This window comes from Solanum tuberosum, unplaced genomic scaffold (genome assembly GCF_000226075.1).
Source record: "Solanum tuberosum cultivar DM 1-3 516 R44 unplaced genomic scaffold, SolTub_3.0 scf00092, whole genome shotgun sequence".
Taxonomy (NCBI): domain Eukaryota; kingdom Viridiplantae; phylum Streptophyta; class Magnoliopsida; order Solanales; family Solanaceae; genus Solanum; species Solanum tuberosum.
Genome location: NW_006239019.1, coordinates 202,525 through 221,030, shown reverse-complemented (window position 1 = coordinate 221,030; position 18,506 = coordinate 202,525). Strand labels below are relative to the sequence as shown.

The following is an 18,506-nucleotide window of genomic DNA, read 5'->3' as shown; positions in this document are numbered from 1 at the left end:
GAGTTAATTATTCATATCAGTAGATCCCTACTCGAGGGATATCAGTAACAGTATACTAGTTCTACCTTCCCACTAGCAAGGGCTTTATCAATAATCAAAACTACAAGGTGCACCAGGTCTAACGAACCCGCCGTTAGCTACGGGATTCATCAAGGTCTACTCCCATTTATACTTTTCTTATAATCTAGTAATCAGAACTACAAGGTGCACCAGGTCTAATGAACCCGCCGTTAGCTACGGGATTCATCAAGGTCTACTCCCATTTATACTTTTTTTTATAATCTGTAGAAGCATTTCAAAATCAGATAGAACATTTATATCTTACCAAATCAGAACATTTCAAAGTTTAACAATCACCTGTCAAAATACTATTTCTCAAATAAGTGTAAAACCTTTTCAATATCAGTAATCATATCTTGTAAGAATGAGTTCATCTCAAATGATCTTTTCAGTATCATATCCAGTAAAAGACTTGTCCCACATGCAAGTTAAAACATTCGGTAACACATTTGCTATATAAACCATGTGAAAGTCATGCAAGTTATAAAACATCAATTGTGGTAAGATTACTACTCACAGTACTTGTGTTGAGTCTAGTAAGAGACTTGTCCCACATGCAAGTTAAAACATTCAGTAACACATTTGCTTTATAAACCATGTGAAAGTCATGCAAGTTATAAAACATCAATTGTGGTAAGATTACTACTCACAGTACTTGTGTTGAGTTACCAAGCTTGCCACTCGATTACTCCGTATGAATTCCTTTGGTCAATCTATAATCACATTCATAATAATTTCGTGTTAACTCCTTCATTTAGGTAATTCATACTACATTTTTAAAAAACCCAGCCCTAGAGGTTTCATGGCTGATTCGAAATCTGCCCAATCACTTAATTAGTGCTTTAATCACACACATTAGTCTCTTCTTGGTCAATTCTCGCTGTAAAAAGATCAACCTAACCTTACTGCCCAATTACTCTTATTGCATATAAGCCCAATACCAAAGTTTACAGTTCAAATCATTGACTATATTCACTTGGTTCATAAGAATGAGATAAATTTCCTCTTTTTCTTCTAAACCCATGTTTCTCAACTTCCCAATTCCCAATCTTATAGTCATGGAAGATACAAATTCAACCTTTAGATTAAGTTAAGAAACTTACCTTCTTCTCATTCTTCTTCTTCTTCCACCTCTCTCTTTAGTTTGAGAGCCAAGGCTTTCAATTTAAATTTATGTTTCTCCTTCGTTCGTTCGCTCACTATAGAACAAGAAGAGTCCTTTTTTTTTCTTTTGATCGCTGAAGTTGCAGCGTTGCTGCTGCTTCTGTTAGGGCTTTCAGCCCCCTTTTTTTTTAAATGAGAGCTAAATGACAATTATGCCCTTATTTTAATATAGGGTATTACATAAGTCCCAAAAATAATGACTCATTTCTATATTTAGTTGCTATTTAACTTAAACATGCCCATTTTACCCTGAATGAGATGATTTATAGCAACACAAACAACTATGACTTATTTTAGACTACAAGTTTCAAAAGTCTTTTTTTCCCTTTAACTCCATACCAAGTTACCTTATTAAAAAATTAAACTCCGTGCCAAATCAAACAATATCACATAAATTGGGTCGGAGGAGTACTCTTTACACAACAGTTTGTAAATATTTCAATTTTGTGAATTTTAGTTGGTTTGTGATATTTGGTGCTTTTGCACTGGGTAACTGTATAATTTGTTTTAAAATTACTATGTATGCATATCACATCTCTATTGTAGATGATGTCATTCAGCTGTCTTTCAGCAATTTGAATTGTGCTTTCTCAAATCCTGTTGGGAACAAGACATTGTTTGCTAAACTGTGCCCTTATGGCCTATTTCACCTGAACACATTGTGGACCCATCTGCCGGGAATAGTTGTTTATCCCACCCTCAGCAGCCTATGTAACCAAATAGCGACAAAAAGTTTGGTATTCTGCCTTGAGAAGCCAAGGAGAATAAATAGATATGTTTAGTCACTAGTTCCTAGTTCCTTCTAAACCTTTCTACTTAGCTGATCATCTTTTCAAGAATTCAAACTGCTGCTGTTTTTTGTCCCCTTTACCCATAACTTAGATGATACTTAACTGTATTCTTTTTTCCTTACTTGCAGTCGGCCACGATGGAGTCTTGGAAACAGAGAACTCTCCCAATTGTGGAAATGGGCTGATCAGTATTCGGTTTGTTTTTCATTAACTTATTACTTGCTGCTTGCATGATTCCCTGTAGCAAGATATTTATCACATTAGTTTTCTGTGGCGCTGTATGAGGAACTTACTGATACTGTCACAATGATACACAAAATAATTAGAACTCTTTCATTGACAAAATCATATGCTAAGGTCCACAGTTCTGTTGCAAATTACACTATAGTAAATGATCTGCGTCCTTTACATGCATTTTGTACACACAACACCGACTCATACTGTGGTGTGTGCCAGCGTAGTCCCTTCATTGAGATGACACTCAATAAGAAGTGGTGTGTGCCAAAGTTGATGTCAGTTACAGATATGCACACTCTTTACTCAAATTCTGACTAACAACCCGTTAGCCTTCCATTCTAATTATTCCATGACTTTTAACCTTTACCTTATAAAAAATAATAATTATTCCATGACTTGGAATTTGTATTTTCCGAAAAACTAAAAATATGAATTTGTAGTTTCTAACATGTCTTATCCAAGGCATCTGGACTCTGAAGAAGACAGAGCATCATTTTGACGTTGAATGCTAATGACATAAACATCTCTTTTCTGTTTTTCCTCCAGAGTGCTTTAACTGATGCTCAACGTGTGTCCACTCCCGCTATCACAAAATACTGGAAACCTCTGGCAGAAGATGTAAGCATCCATTAGTTCTCTTTTAGAAAAGTTACTTTTGCAGGAGATAACAACATACCTAGTGTAATCCCACAAGTGGAGAACTTTTGCAGAAGATGTTCCCTCTAATGTCTACTTTGTGTTAGTCCCTTTGCTGCAGTAGGAACAGGTGTCTTTGTAGTATTTCCTTGATTTCTGAGTTTGATTTTTATCTCTTCTGATCTGATAGATGGATGAATCTGCTGGAATAGAAGCAGAATACCATCACAAAAACAATCGGGTTAGTCTGTTCATCTTTTCTACTTGTTTTTTTCCCTACACTTCTTACCACCATGGCATTTTGTTCTTGGTTACAGCTCAAATGACCTCTTATTTCCAATAATGGCATGTTTAAGAAGACATTGTTTAGCTGAAATGTTTAGCTCTTTTCTATTTTTGGTGTAAACATGAATATCCTCATGAAGATGAGGATATCCCTAGTATCTTAGAGTCCTTAATGAGTTCATAGGAAAACAACAACACTTTTGTATTTCTGATTGCAAGTGTTACTGGAATACGTCCTGAGTATTCCTGTGTTTATAATACAAGTTACCTTTTCTCAAAAAGAAGACATTGTAGCAACAGAATTCTAGCTGACTCTGATGTATTTCACTGAAATATTAGGAGTCATTTTGTATCATAATCATCTATACTTATGCCGAACTGATCAACTCATAACGAAGTATATATGCACGCAAGTAGCTAAAGGCTAAAACTCATTCAACAGATAAAAAGAAGTAGCTAAAGCTCATTTACATTAGAATATAAAAGAACTGTGTTGCCATATATTTATCTCTACATATATATGCAGGACTGGCACCTAATAATAAAATATACAGGACTTGTATAAACCTCAAAGCTGGACGAAGTAAAGATTTTGCATCAGATAAAAAAAGTTAAACACTTTCTCAGTTAAAAAGAGATAAGGAAAAGGTTTGTCTCGATATACAGATATAGCTGATAGTTCATAACTTCAATGAGAACAGAAGTCGCGTACTTTTGATTTCCAAGCTGTCATTTTGTTGAAATGTTTTGGTGCTACACCCTTGAATTATTCTTAAGTTGTCATTTTACTCCATCACATGATCAACTCTTGCCCCTTCAGTTTCTAAACAGTACTTAAGTGGCACGTGCTAAATTCATTGCAATAGTATTTGCTTACGAGCAATCTGTAGTAGTTCCTCTAAATTTATTTACTTGTTTCCTTTTTACTCCTACAAAATTCATGTAGGTTACTTTTTAGTCTTTTTCACTTGTGAAGTCCATTCCGAGTGACTAAACGTGTTCTTTGCATTCTATTGAACAACATCAACAAAGTCTTCAACATGCCATTCATAAACCCAGACCAGGAGCCAGATAGTTGATATGAGAGAGAGAGTAGAAGATAAAGTTTTTTGCTATTAGATAAATTTTGGCTTACTTGAAGATGGATATTATAGAGAGGCCCAGATGACGTATTCTGAATTAAATAATTGATGGTTATTACTAATGCAGAAACTGAGATTTATGTGAGAAGGATAAGTTCATGGGACAGTCTTACTATTTCTTGGCAGTCTTGCTCTTTTGCCAGACCATGGAGGTCAATAAACTCATCCCGGAAGTTTTATTTCTCAACCCATGAGGGAGTAGTCACATCACTGTTCACACTCCACTGGTCAGCCCAAAGGGGATAAATGAGTCTTATGCTTGAATATGAAGTATTAAAGCGCTATATACTTGAGGGATTTATTATAACTACTATTTCTTTTAATTCTGTACTACAAATTCTTCAGGTATTCATTGTAAGTGTAAACCCTACACATTTTGTTCAACAATTGTAGACTCTACACATATGAGCTTCACAGAAATAGCTAGTCACAAAAGAGGCGGATTCTTGCGGTAGACTGGCAGCCAGTTAATAATCAAATTAGAATGGAGCTGAATTAATACAGAGAATGCATGTAGTCATACTCCAGCTAGTTTGGGATTGAGTTTTCATCAGAAGTGTTCTTCCCTCAGGGGTGAGAACCCGTAGATGTTCTGTCAGAAATGTTCCTATGAGCACACCTAATCTTTCACTCTCTCACCTAAAGACGAGTATTCCCAATATACTTGCTCATTTGTTGGGATAGTGTGGTGATCAAACATACACCTTCTAGGCAGGTGTAATAAGGATATTTGTTCTCGTGCTATCTGGAAGATGGCACATATAGCAGTAGGTAATACGTGATCTATAAAGTATAATGGAGAACCCACGGAGAAAATTGTTGGGTTGATATCATCATACATCTTTATGCCTGCTTATGATGCATATTTCTTTGACTTCTTTTTGTTGGTTGCATGTTGTAATGATATCCTGGGATCTATCCAGGTCTATTGTTGGAAAGGTTTGCGGTTTTCAGCCCGGCAAGACTTGGAAGGATTTTCCAGAGTATGAGCTAATTTATGGGTGTGATTTCAAGTCTTTATCATTAAATGTTATTAAATTCTCAATGCAATATGTTACTTGTTCTTTTTCAGTTTACAGAACATGGTATTGAGGGGGTAGTGCCTCTGGAGCTTTTGTCTAATGAAGTACGGGCCAGATATCAAGCTAAACCAAGCGAAAGGACTAAGCGGACTAAGAAGGAGGACACAAAAAACTCAGCACAACAAGCAGACGAAAATCAGGTACCTTATGTTTGCTTATGTTCCCAGTTTCCATTTCTTTTCCTGCAAGTTAATCCCTGTGGCAGTTCTGTGCTGACTTGAAGATAGTAAGTGGCTTCACCATTAGACTCAAGCATCTTTCTGTGTTTGAAATTTCCCCAGGTTTTCATGTCCTGTGTGCCACATGGTCTGCACACAATATAAACAAGAATACCCTTCCACAACATTAAACTTTCACATTTGTCAAAAGCTCACCAAATTAGAGTGTATCACTTCAATTATGTAACAATTTTTTAATCGCCTTTTATAGTTCATTCTGGCCTGTCTTGGTTTTAAATTAAAATAGAGATTGTGCTTGCGAATGGTGAAACGAATACAATTTCTTTGGATTTCTAATTCATTAGTCCTCCTTTTTTCTGCTCTTAATGGTTCTTTTCGTTTAATCTTGTCTAGATTGCAACACCACCAAGTGAGATGGACAATGAAGTGGGCCAAGCGGATCCTGAAGCATCTGCTGCTCCCATGGATACAGATGCAGGAATAGCTACTGTTAACATATCTCAGGAAGAAACTCCTACTCCAGAGGATAATCAGAAGCAAAGCTCTGATACAGATGTTGCTCAAGAAGCAGGGCAGACTGAAGCAGACACAGAAGCAGAGACGGCGATGATTGATGGAGAAACAGATGCAGAAGATGTAACAGATACAGCTGGCTAATCCAAGCGCGTATTGGATTGTGCACCTAACCTGTGTAACGTGTGTCAACAATCCACCTAATCTGAACTGAATTTGTACCATGTTAACTTATGTCAGTTGCTGAAGAAGCTTGACAGACACATTGTTGCATAGATCTTAATTTTTAGTCGAAAGTTCAATTAGTTGGAGAGAAAGGTGGTATTCGTTGCAAGTAACAATGGTGAGATTGAAGAATGGATGTTGTGTATTAAATTATTAATAATTACCTTTTATGTTGTTTGTTTGATAACACGGAAGTTCAATTTTATTATGAGATACTTGCAAAATGCACAACATGTTATAGTTGTCTTAGATTAAATAAGCTTTTCAAATTTAAATGTAATTATGATATTCCGGCAGAGTTCATAAGTTATCCAACAAAGTTTCATATAGCATGAAATCCTATTAATTTGACATGACTTGTATGCCACTGTTGTGACACATCATATCTTATGTTGAAGGTATATTGGGCATAATGAAATCGATCTAGCATGATTTGCATGCCACTATGAATCTCGTTGAGCTATTGCTGCCATCTTTTGAGCCCAATTTTTTCTTATTAAACTTGAAGGCCATTTTCGTACAAATATCAAAACTAAAGACAATATTCAAGTACTAGGGGTAAAGATATCCCTTTAATTTTTGTTCTTAGCAATCGAATTTATCTCATGGAATATTAATGACGTGAAAATATAAACTTATCTCTTGTGAAAAAAATTATTGTATAAAAATTAAAGAACAACACGAAATTTGGCTAAAATTGCAAATGGCCTATAATAATGTCCTGTTAACTTCATGGAGCTAATTTCACCTTTAAAAAATAGTTGACTATTTTTTTCTTCATTTTTGTAGATACAATTTAAATAGTAGCATAAGAAGGGCCATTTGTGCAAATGTATCCAAAGCCCAATTTGTTAACCCGAACCCGAAAGAAACAAAATAAAACCCTAGCTAGGTTTCGATATATAAAGAAGACGGAGTAATTTCAGAAGCCTCCCATTGCCAGAAGTTTAAGCAGCCCTCTTCGCCGTCGCAGAATTCTGAGCATTTTCTCTCCACTCTCAGGTAATCTTCATGAACTGCTGTATATTGTGTGTGTGTTTTCTGTGTAGGTTAATGGGAAAATGGGTTGTTTTTGTGCAGAAAGATGGCAGCATATGCAGCAATGAAGCCAACCAAGCCTGGGCTTGAGGAGCCTGCAGAGATGGTTCACAAGATTAGGATCACTCTCTCCTCCAAGAATGTTAAGAATCTCGAGAAAGGTAACCCCTTGTGCTTCATTTATGTACATATGTTTATTTCTTCAATGACATAAGTATGTGATTGTTCTGTTTATGTGAAACTTATTTGGATCCGTTAGAAGGGATGGTCTTTGTTGTTATATATTAATTTAGCCCCAATTAACTAGGGTTTAAGTTTTGATTTTTTATCTAGACCTAACGAGAAAGTGAGTAGAATTAGTTTGTATATTAGAGTAATGAAATTTGTATGACTGTGACTATTGTGATACTGCTTGTTCAGCTTTTATAATGTCAGATGCATTTTTCTCTAACAAATCAACTGCAAATCAACTGATGGTGCTGAGCTCAGTTGGTAGTCAAAAGAACAGATTTTGAAGCTTTTTGTAGTTTTGTTTCAATTTTGGATTGTTGTAATTGAAATTATTTAATTGGCCTATGGTTTTCTGTTTCCTCGTTATGTGTTATGCGTGTATTATATGGGTTCCTATGGCCAGCCACTATTTGATCTCATTATTCATTATCACTGGATTTGAATTTATTGCTTAAAGTAGAACTAGCTAATATCTTTAAGGATGCAGATTATTAGTTTGTTTACCATGATGAAACATTTAGTATGTGCTTTAATTAATGCTAGAAGTACATTTTGAAGCATTGTGTTTCGGAGCCATTTCTTGAAATTTTGTTGATTGTTTACTTGTGGTTGTATTTTCTTGTTTCTAATCAATTATTAAGAAGTATGCTCACTAACTTTTGACCTGGTTTAAAACTTGTAGTGTGCGCTGATTTGGTTCGTGGTGCCAAGGATAAGAGGCTCAGGGTGAAGGGACCAGTGAGAATGCCCACAAAGGTCCTTAACATCACAACTAGAAAGTCTCCTTGTGGAGAAGGTACTACTAATTCTATACATTATGTTGTTAGATGAAATTTGCCCTTTTAGTCAAAAAAACATTATGCATTTTATTCCTGTGTATGCTTAATAATATATATACCTGGAGATATTTTATTACTGAATCCAATCCAGATTTTTTTTCTACAGAATACATGTGTTTATTCTTCATCTTTCAACCCACTAATCATGAAGAAAATTAATTAGACATTCATTTAGTTTGAATTATTTACATTGTATATGTGAAGATGGTTAGTCTATGTAGTGCTGCATCTTCCCTGTTTGTGATTTTATAGGATTATGAACTTGTGTTCCAATGTGTGTTTGGTTGATAACTTATGTTAGGTGCTAACCACCACCATGAACAATGAAAATAGAATTTGAAAGCTTGAGCTGTGTTTGGATCAAATAAACAATTCATTTGATATAATTTTTCTCAAGTACATTTTGATCCCATAAAAACCATATGTCAGGAATCTCCCACTCTGTTAACCCATGCCCCCGATCCACATTTCCATTACATCCACTCGTAATACAATTCAAGGGCTCGTTGTTGCCTGTCTTCAATGATTTTGTTTTTGTTGCTGATTGGTTTTGATCCCTCAGCCCCCACTAGTTTCTCTATTTAAATGCTCATAGTCTATGTCTTTGAAGCTAACTTGCAGAATCTATGGAGGTGGTTTTGCGTCATAATATTGATCTGTGGTATCATCAGTGAAAAATTGTGTATTCTTATCCTCCTTTTTTCTCTTTACCCACAGGTACAAATACATGGGACAGATTTGAGCTTCGTGTTCACAAGCGGGTGATTGACCTTTTCAGCTCACCAGATGTTGTGAAACAAATCACTTCAATCACCATTGAACCCGGTGTTGAGGTTGAGGTCACTATTGCTGATTCTTAGATCTCCAATGTCCTTAGGTAGATGAGTAACTATTTATATGCTCTCTGGTATTTTGGCCTGCAGACTTGATGTATTACAAGTTTTTTGGAATTACAATTTTGCTGTTAAAAATTTAGACTTTGATAAAAGCAAAGTGGTTTGTTTAATTAATTGCAACTTTCTTGAATTCCTACTGTGCCAACTACTTATTTTATATTGGCAAATTGATTTCTTTAATACCTTGAATTTCCAAATGAGAATGAACATGACCAATAGTAAGCATGCAGGCATTACCCCATCTCTGCCTCTTGAGATAGGCGTACTGGGGTAATGCTTGCATGTATACTATCCTCCCTAGATCCTACGTGTGGGATTGCGTTGGTTAAGTTGCTTATGTTGTTTATAATTTTATTAGACTGCCATTGTGGGCAATCAAAGTGAAATTTGTTTATGGTTGTCTCAACAAAATCTTTGGATATTAAAGCCTCTATCTTTGTAAAACAAGCTTAACAAAATTTCTCAGATATATTTACTCCATTTGAGTAGAAATTGAAAAAATTTGAACTGCAACTCTAAACGTCAGTAAGTGGAGTACTTCAAGTAAAACAAATGGTATGGTCAAAATTAAATTTTAGGATGAATAATTATATGAACTATATTATAATTGTAAATAAATTATATGAGTTGATTTAACTTTGGAAAAAATGTATGTGCTTGATCTAAATCACGAAAACGAAGATTATAAGCCTCAACTCTCCACGAGGTCACTTGCGAAAGTCCTTCCACTTAAGTAACACATAATAGTTTGAAGAAGACAGTATAGAAAGATTAGAAGTAGTCAGAGCTAAGACAATATAGAAAGGTCAGAAGTAGTTAGAGCTATAATTGTGCGTACCTATATAAATAAGGCATAACAAATAATAGAGAAAGTATAATAGACCATGCAAAATAATGTGATAAATGAAGCACCAGCCCTCCATCACCTTCTACCCTTTTATCCTAATTTGTGATCTTCATATACTGCATCTTCTCGATGAGCTGAAAAAGCGTCATGTTATGTGTAACCGCCTCTCCACACAAACAACTAAATAAAATTAAAGTATAATGATCAAGATGGACATAATATATTCTTTATAGAAGTTGTCGCTTTCAAGTTGGTCCAAGTTTCCTTCAAAAACATTTCTAAGTATTGGATAGGGTAAGTGCATGGAGAGTAATGTCTTTATGAGTAAAAATGTGTTGCGTTTTCCCAAAAATATAGAACACTCTTCATATTCAAGATACGTTTGTTGATGCTATGATTTGAAAATATGTCTAGAGATTAACTAAAAAGTTCAATTTGGAATTATTTGAGGTCCTATAGGGCAAAACACTTGCAGGTTTAATATAAAAGTCAAACTTGAGGGAAAAAATAAACTAAAAGTGAGATGAGAAGAGGCAGGAGTGGGGGTGGAGGGGGTAAGTGAAAGAATTATGGGCAAGCAAATTTGTCATTCCCATTGAATAGCAAATGCTCACACGTTATTTTTAACACAATAAAACATGTCCAGGCATGTCAATGCATGTTTCTAACTACACCATAGAGTTCAATCACTGTCAACAAGTCAGTTTTAAACTAGTTGGATCATTCCATCTTTCATTCCCTAAGTTGACCGCAGGCTCATAAGCATTAACAGGAAACAAAAGGGTTTTGATTGAACTATCCATATTTACTTGGTTGGAAGTGAAAACGTCCACAAGAGAAGTGTGGAGATTCACTTCCTCAAACAGTCTTTCCGTTTCACTTTTTACATAGAGAGCGATGTGACGATGATCAAGCCTGAATAAATTAGGTCATTTTTCTGGTCCTTCAGGACAAGGCCCATTCAAAATACTGGCAACAGGCACCTCTAGCAGCAGTCCAATTCCCACACCCGAAGAAGAGGTTTCCTTGCTTTGGACCTGGTTTTCGGAATATCCCTTTGCTGCTCCTTGCTCCACAGAAACAGTAGGGCTGATTTTGCAATACTGGAGAAGGCACGTCTCTCATCTTTTGAGGTTGATAAGAAGGAAATGATGGGTGATCTGGGGGCAGCTTCCATGAAAGGGGTTCATCATTAGATTGATACATAAGAGAATCGGTGATAGAGAATCTAAAACCCTTGTGCATGAGAAAAGCAAGCAAGCGGGCTGTATTTTTGGCATCATCAAGACCACAGTGAGCACGGCCCTGCCAAGCTAAACCAGCCATTTGGACTGCATCTTTCAAATTGCACCTCGCGCCTCCAAAAACCTCTCCAAAAGGAACCTTCAAGTTGATCCAACTGGAAGATATATCTAAGGTTAACCCCCCCAAAAATGGTCCAATTTACAACATAGATAAAATTAAAGTACAAACATACCGGTTAAAATAAGGAGGCTTCCTGATCTTTTTGTATCGGCATTCTGATTCCAACATCACACGGCAATCCCAACTGGACCATGTGACAACTGCAAAGTTGGTATTCTTTATCCCTTTCTTCTCAAGCCACTTGTCATGCCTAAGGAGCGCTTCACTTAGAGTAACACCTCTGTCAACCTGGAAAAGAAAAAAAAAACAAATTTGCATGACTCAGCTGCTACAGCAATAAACCCACACAAAGCAGCAACAGAGTACCAATACGCACAAGACAGGTCAAATCTACTCAAGAAAACAAATACTCCAAACTACAAGCCTGTCCTTAAAAATGTAGTATTCTTTCATGGTGTTGTCAAGAGCAAAATGAGCAGAAAGCTTTAAGGGTTTCAAGCAGAAAAACAATGACTGAGGTTAGCTTAAGAGCAATTCAACTGAGTGCTTTAAGGGATGTGCAAATGAAGAAAATATAAGAAATATATAATGCTAAAAAAAAAAAGAACTATAAACACGAATAGAATAAGTTCAAGGGAAAAAACTCTAGTCAAGTAAAATATATGAAGTGAAAACCATGACATTGAAGTTCAAAACTCATACTAAATTTCTGATTCAGACGCAAAAATGTAGTTCAAAATTTCTCATTCAGATTTCGCAACTAATTTTCTTATATTATACTCCCTCCGTCCCAATTTATGTGAGGTACTTTGACTCGGCACGAAGTTTAAGAAAGAAAGGAAGACTTTTAAAACTTGTGGTTCAAAATGAATGATAGAAATTTGTGTGGCTGTAAATCATTTCATTAAGGGTAAAATAGACATTTTATAGTTAAATTGTTACTTAATATATAAATGTGTCATTCTTTTTGGGACTGACCAAAAAGGAAAGTAAGTCATATAAATTGGGACAGAGGGAGTATTAATTTTTATAATTAGCACTATTTTCTTATATTAGATTTCTTATTCCTATTTCTAAATAGTATACTATATATTGCATATTGTTTAATAGCAATCAGAGATATTTATAGTTTAGTGCCGCCCATTACAGGACAAAGTCATAAGCATCATTGTTTAACCTTGTTCTTTTTGAAATGTAGTTGATACACTAGTTTTTGGTAAGGTGCATGCCTTACTGCCCTCATTGAACCGCTGCCCAAGTTAGGAGATGCATGCAATCTGCTGCACTACACATAGCTTCAAGTTTTTGGTGACACTGATTTGTCATGTTCAAAGATCTCGAACCCTAGTGGAGCATTCCTAACTCATTTCTATGGTGGACAAGGGTTCTCTCATGACTCCCTCTAAATCTTTTCTATTAAAGAAAAATAGGGACCATTCCTGCTTGAGAAATGTGTTCGAAGCCTAGATCAAAATACTCAAGTTGGATTAGAACAAAACATACCTAGCAAGGGAAGAAATGTAATCACCATTAATCCAAGAAAGACTAGGATTTCTCATAGGAGTTTGGACTTATCCACCTCTTCTTACAAACTCATCTTTTTAAAACTCAATTACATTAATCTCTTCAATGGTGGTCAGTAAATTTGGTAATCACAAGAACATATAGATACTGAAGGTTCTATGAAGAGACAAATCTTTCTATATAGTCTAAAACCATGAAAGAGCTTCTTCACATCAGCATGGAGAGCAAGTAGGCATAAAAATGTTAAAAGGTAAATAATTTCCATACATAACCGAAACAAGATGCCAAGTATCCATTAAAAAAAAATCAAAGGCAGCAAGATATAATCATTTCTCATATAACTAGCTATATGGAGGAAACATCTCAAACCATAGCCATTTCAAACTTCTGAGATAATTGCAGCATACATACAACACAGGAGATAAAGTAATTCCACAAGCCTATAAAGTCTTACTCAGTTTTCTTTGTTTATAACTCGTTTAATAATAATATAGCTAGAAAAGGAAAGGAGGAGCAAATGGATAACATTTACTGCTAGCAGAGAGTTTCCAACTTCAACCCATCAAATTAAGTCAATCTTCATATGTGGAAGGGTTGTACGATACATGTATCTTTTTTTTATCAGTAAAGGATATACAGTCAGACACATATGTTCAGTATATGCATATCCAAGGTTCTTCCATTATTATTATTATTTTATAAGTAATACGAAGTAAAAAAAATTATAATTTTTTGCACTAAGCCAGTGCATCACGCATAATTCCAGGTATTGCAATTTCTCATATCCAAGGTTCTTCCATTATTAATTACAATTCTATCATCTTAGATGAAATCTAATAATTGGTAGGAAATCAAACACTTGCAACCAACCTGAATTTGCTGGATACCAGTCAGATCCTTGCAGAAATCACTCAGTTGTTGATTGCATGTTGGCCTCACGTAAGTTTGAAAACAAGCTTCCAGCTGGCCAGTCGTGCTACTCACTATTACTGATGGAAACTCTATTATCTCCTGAGGGTGAGGATTCTTTTCTTTATCACATGTTGCCTCAAAGTCGATAACAACAAAATACTGGAAATCTTGGAACCGATAATCACACTGATAATTTTGAGGGAACATGTTTAATAGGCTATAATGGTAGTGATTATCCACTGAATATGGATAGGGCTGGCTTTCAATAGCATTCACGGAGCGCAGATGCATATTTGAGTTAGGATAAAAGGCAGACCATAAACCAAAGCCATGCTGATAGACAGTGTGGCTCGGAGATTCTTTTGAAGACTCAATTGGTTCACCAGTCAATGTGCAGTCCAAGCTATCCCCACCTGGATGAATATAGGTGCCATCACTAGGCTCTGGTAAGACTTTGACTGCAGTTCTACTGTAGTGCAGATTATGGGGATAGCTTGCACTCGGAAGGCATCTTACAGATGCCTCACAATTTGTATGCATAGTATCTGCAGTCCAAAGATAAACACAAACACATCAGAGAGGTACTAATGAAAGTGTTCCACAAACATGAATAAATCAAGATCCCAAAGTACATAATTTCCACAAACTCAATAAACCCAAGAGAAATTTTAAAACAAATATGACAACACTGGCTGATTACATAGGATCAGAATATTAAATCTCATTGCAGCTTGTGAGTTATTTGATGTATGGTCTATGGCTAAACAAAAATCTGCTGAAAAATCAGATAACCAAAGAGGCCTTTCAAAAATTCCAGTTAAATGTTTATGCAGCTCTGAAGCTTTTCTCCCTTAAGATAGCACCCCAAACCACCTATTCAAGGCAATCAAACTACTTTTCTAATGAACTAGTCTATAACTCGAATACACAAGGGACAAGCAAAGCTCGGGCTTTTGTTTGTTTTTTTATTAAGTTAAGATCTCTAGATTTTACGAGGATACACCAGTACAGCAAGGCCTTTTGCATACAGCAGACAGTAGGCTGTATTCTTTATTTTACCTCTATCACAAGAAAAAAGGAACTTTCTTTCTAAAGCTAGGTATTGCTGTCAGGAAATTTGTTCTTTTTCTTTTTTTAGTAAGGTAAAATAGTTTTATACAAAACACGCATTCTTCAGATTGTTGTCACGAAACATTTCCGTATCAGACGTCAAATAGTAGGTTCAAGACCTCAAGTTCCCAGCAAGGATACGAAAGCCAATGGTGCTATTTTACAAATAAAATATTCTAAAGTTCTAGCAGAATCTCAGAATTCACTCAATAGATGAGTTGCTTTGTGTCCACTCAAGCTACTAAACCTCAATAGATCTTTTGACAGAAAGACCGTAATATTAGTGGTTACACCAACCATCAACAATGGAGAATATGCATTAGAGGAATAGAGAAGAAGCCGGAGAAGATATTTTTCTTGTTGGAATGATATGAAAACAAGTTTGTTTCAAACCTAATATATGCATCTAACTAACTGTGCAACTGACCCAACTCTCAAAACCTGTCAATAAACGGAAAACATGAAAGGACTAAACTACCCTCTCCTCTGTATGTAACACAACACTCTAAGGGGTCGTTTGGTAGAGTATATAAAAATAATACCCAATAGAGTGTATTAGTAATGCATGTATTAATAATACTTGTATTAGTTATGCATAGATTATTTTTATGCATTGTTTGGTTTGGTGTATTAAAAATAGTATGCATTGTATAAAAATATATATTTACAAAAGTATCCTTCACAATTATGGTGGAAAAGATGTAAAAGTACTTTTGAGGGGTAATTGGGTCTTTAACCATATTAATGCATGTATTAAATCCTTTGCATTACTAATACCTAGAAATCCATGGTATTAGTAATACACTCCTCAATACACAATAGAGTGTATAACTAATGCTTGCATTAGTTATACATAGCAATGAAAAAAATAGCACCAAACAAGGATTACCAATACATATAATTAATGCATGCATTATTTTTGCTAATACACTCTACCAAACGACCCCTAAATGCAGTAGTAATCTAGAGATACTTTCCTTCTGCTATAGTTTTACTGCCCAGATTGACCTCTCAAAAAAGCATTTCCACAAAAAATAAAGCTTTGCTTCACACAGAACATAAGGCGAAAAAAGACAATCAGTCCTGTAATTTAAAAACTAAAAGGGGATATTGTAATATTTGTGATTATTCAAGTCTCAAGCTTAGTTTGACTGCCACATATTTAAATCAGAATCTAATACCGGCAACACTGACTTTACTCTGAGGGTAGGTAGTAGTACTCAAATAGTCATGGACATGGAGTTGAAGGAGTGAACATCAAGTGTTATAATTGCAGAACTGAACACGAGTTTTATTCCTCATATGTAACATAACATACGTAAATCATCAATCACTATCAACTAGCCCAAAAGAGAAGCACGCATGGCATCAAGAAGTCTCTCGGGAGACAAGTTTATAAGATCATAATTTTCCAAGAGATCTAGAGCTTATTCAGTGGTCCTACTTAAAAAATATAGCTTATTAACTGGGCCTCTTCCTGCGAGAAGACAGGTGATTGGTGTATTATTGGAAACACAAGTGAACTTTAGCATTTACTACAAAATTCAAGAAAAGAAAGGGATCACTTCTGGCTAAAAAGAGTGAAGTTGGGGTGAGATTAGATTGGATTGTGGCAACAAGTGCTACCGGAATGATATCTGGTAGGAAGACACCTCAAAATGTGAAAAGCAAGTTCTATATAACGATTATAAAACCAAAAACGTCACACGAGAGTTCCAAGTTACAACATAAACTCCCCTTGCGATGAGGAGGAAGCCAAATTCCATAACCTAAAAACAAACTTATCCCCCATCACAACAAATAATCACACCCCGGGTAAGTGATGTCTACCCAAGTGTATCACCTAGCAGTCAATGAAGTGGATGTGACCCTAGGAGGCTAGGGTCAAACCTCGTGAGAGACAAAAGAGCACTGGTGATTTATTCTCTGTGCTTAAATCTTAGTAAGAAGCATTATCGATATCTGAACCAGTGAGAAGTAGCAAGTACCGGTGGAATAGTGTGGGAGGTAACTGGTACCTAGCGGAATAGTCGAGATGCGTGGAACATTGCTCAGACACTAGCATTATTAACAAAAACTTCTTACCAATTATTCAATCTTAAGGTCTTCCTAGTCTTCCCCTTTTAAAAAAAAAAAAAAAAAATAATGGGGAGGGGATTACAATTTACGACCCTCACCAACTATGGGAAAATTCAGGTAGCTAGTTAGCTAACCAACTGAGCTACTAAGAGAACATCAATAGCACTAGCTGATCAAAAGCTCACTCTTTCACATCCATTCACAACCAAAAACCACAGTGGAGAATCAAACCCTTTACCATTCCATTCAAAAAAATTACACATCAACCCACAATTCCTCTACTTCAATTCAACCCCACAATTTCTACAAAAATCAAGATCCCACCGCCCCAAATTCCATACATAAAACATATAACAGAACAAACAACCATATCAAACAAAATAAAAAAAACCATACCTTTATGCTCTACGGCGATCATGATCTCCTGAATAATTAAGATCCACAAGCAAGTACATCAGATCTCCTTTCACAAATTCCTACACAAAACACACACAGCATTCACTAACCAAAATTCACAAAAAAAAAAAAAAAAAAATCTGCGCGCAACCCGCATACATAGATATAAATTCATAAAAAAGTAAAATTTATCAGCGAAAATCGAAAACCTTCAGCCCCCTTTGTGATCTGAGTTTCGCACAAGGAAGAAGAAAGGGAAGAAGTAAAGTAGGTTATACTTACTGCTTTGCATTTATTATTAGTAAAAACAAATTCTTTATTTTTAGTTACTCTTTAGCCCAAGTAACTAATTTAATTTATTTATTACTATATAATATAATTTTTTATTAACATAAATAAATGTTTTACACGTGTGGTTTATTGAAGCACGTGCAGGGTTTTGTTAACCAAGAAAGGGTGTCCACAAAATATGATATATTGGGTTGGGATATTTTAACAAAGAATATAGAAAATATCAAATCTCTTTTTCTTTTATTCAATATGATTTTTTTGACTCAGTCTGGCATTGGTAAAAATGGTAAACAATAGTAAAATTTAATTAATAGTAATATTAATACTAAATTATAAGGAACATATTACTTGGGAAGGAGGAAAGTATTAGGTTTTTGTCTTGATTTTTCTATTCTATTTGAATTTTTTAAGGAAGCATAGTGTATTTATCGAAATTAATTTATTTTTTAAAAATTAATTTTTTTTTTCTATATTTGGCTTTAAAATTTGGAAGGGAAAGGTTTTAGACCTTCATATTAGGCTATTTTATTGTTGATTATTAAGACTTACAAGTTACAAACGTAATCAAATCTCTAATATGCATACAATCGTCTTGAACTTAGTTCTTTATTTTTAAACTATTATAAAAACTAAATTATTGTTTTTGTTTTCTCATGTTAAAAAA

General features: G+C 35.2%; 3 protein-coding genes and 1 long non-coding RNA gene across 4 annotated transcripts in view; 2 read left to right on the top strand and 2 right to left on the bottom strand.

The window, feature by feature from the left end:
• The window catches only part of LOC102589330 (uncharacterized), a 2,173-nt gene extending 620 nt beyond the window's left edge, over positions 1-1,553 (bottom strand). Inside the window, exon 1 of the long non-coding RNA XR_367350.2 lies at positions 711-1,553. This is a non-coding gene — a long non-coding RNA (uncharacterized lncRNA). The remainder of the gene's footprint in view (positions 1-710) is intronic.
• LOC102589544 (THO complex subunit 1) overlaps positions 1-6,538 on the top strand; it is a 22,329-nt gene extending 15,791 nt beyond the window's left edge. The window contains exons 16-21 of the mRNA XM_006347614.2: positions 2,144-2,210; positions 2,799-2,870; positions 3,079-3,129; positions 5,239-5,298; positions 5,388-5,537; positions 5,970-6,538. Of these exons, the coding sequence (XP_006347676.1) occupies positions 2,144-2,210; positions 2,799-2,870; positions 3,079-3,129; positions 5,239-5,298; positions 5,388-5,537; positions 5,970-6,233 (664 nt within the window). The 3' untranslated portion in view covers positions 6,234-6,538. The remainder of the gene's footprint in view (positions 1-2,143; positions 2,211-2,798; positions 2,871-3,078; positions 3,130-5,238; positions 5,299-5,387; positions 5,538-5,969) is intronic.
• Positions 6,539-7,205: 667 nt separating this feature from the next.
• LOC102589010 (40S ribosomal protein S20-2-like) lies at positions 7,206-9,448 on the top strand. Its single transcript, XM_006347613.2, has 4 exons — positions 7,206-7,316; positions 7,395-7,513; positions 8,266-8,379; positions 9,140-9,448. Exons 2-4 carry the CDS (start codon positions 7,399-7,401, stop codon positions 9,280-9,282), a joined length of 372 nt encoding a protein of 123 aa, XP_006347675.1. The 5' UTR covers positions 7,206-7,316; positions 7,395-7,398; the 3' UTR covers positions 9,283-9,448.
• Positions 9,449-10,732: 1,284 nt separating this feature from the next.
• Positions 10,733-17,861, bottom strand: LOC102588682 (3'-5' exoribonuclease 1-like). The gene is made up of 5 exons (XM_006347612.2): positions 17,761-17,861; positions 17,552-17,631; positions 13,925-14,511; positions 11,643-11,818; positions 10,733-11,564 (listed from the first exon to the last, which is right to left on the bottom strand). The coding sequence occupies exons 2-5, from the start codon at positions 17,571-17,573 to the stop codon at positions 11,111-11,113; spliced, it is 1,239 nt and encodes a 412-aa protein (XP_006347674.1). The 5' UTR covers positions 17,574-17,631; positions 17,761-17,861; the 3' UTR covers positions 10,733-11,110.
• Positions 17,862-18,506: the final 645 nt, after the last annotated feature.